Source organism: Fulmarus glacialis, unplaced genomic scaffold (assembly GCF_000690835.1).
Source record: "Fulmarus glacialis isolate BGI_N327 unplaced genomic scaffold, ASM69083v1 scaffold22314, whole genome shotgun sequence".
Classification (NCBI taxonomy): Eukaryota; Metazoa; Chordata; class Aves; order Procellariiformes; family Procellariidae; genus Fulmarus; species Fulmarus glacialis.
Window position 1 is genome coordinate 5,905 of NW_009206375.1, and position 468 is coordinate 6,372.

General features: G+C 56.0%; 1 protein-coding gene across 1 annotated transcript in view; it reads left to right on the plus strand.

Annotated features, from left to right (window-relative positions):
• The window catches only part of DUSP15 (dual specificity phosphatase 15), a gene marked incomplete at its 5' end in the record, with an annotated part of 5,297 nt that overhangs the window by 3,995 nt on the left and 834 nt on the right, over positions 1 to 468 (plus strand). The window contains one exon of the mRNA XM_009575730.1: positions 180 to 254. Within this exon, the coding sequence (XP_009574025.1) occupies positions 180 to 254 (75 nt within the window). The remainder of the gene's footprint in view (positions 1 to 179; positions 255 to 468) is intronic.

Here is a 468-nt window from a genome sequence, read left to right on the forward strand (position 1 = left end):
TTGGGAAACAACGGCACTGAGCTGCTCAGCTCTCAGCAGCTGCTGGCAGTGCCTGTAAAGCAACGGGTAGTTTATGTTAGAGCTTCATCCTCAAACATGCCGGGCTGCTCTGCCTGCAGCCTAAAAATCCTGTTCCACCCCTGAAGTCCTTATTCTGTCTGGTTTATTTTTCCTGCTAGCAAGAGGCACTTCAAGGAATGCATCAGTTTTATCCACCAGTGTCGCCTGCATGGAGGAAACTGCCTCGTCCACTGGTAACACTTCTTTCCCCCTGCCATGTCCCCCCAGCACAGTAGAGAAGATCCATCCCCCAGCCCCCCGCTTTGGCTGCAGACCCCTGATCAAAGCCAGCATGTGCCAGAGGGCTCCGTGCCCATGGATCCACCCAGGATCCACCCTTGGCTGCGGCTTGTGACTCAAACCCAGCGGGATCCAGGCAGCCCTGGAGACGGGGCAGCTTTTTGCTGC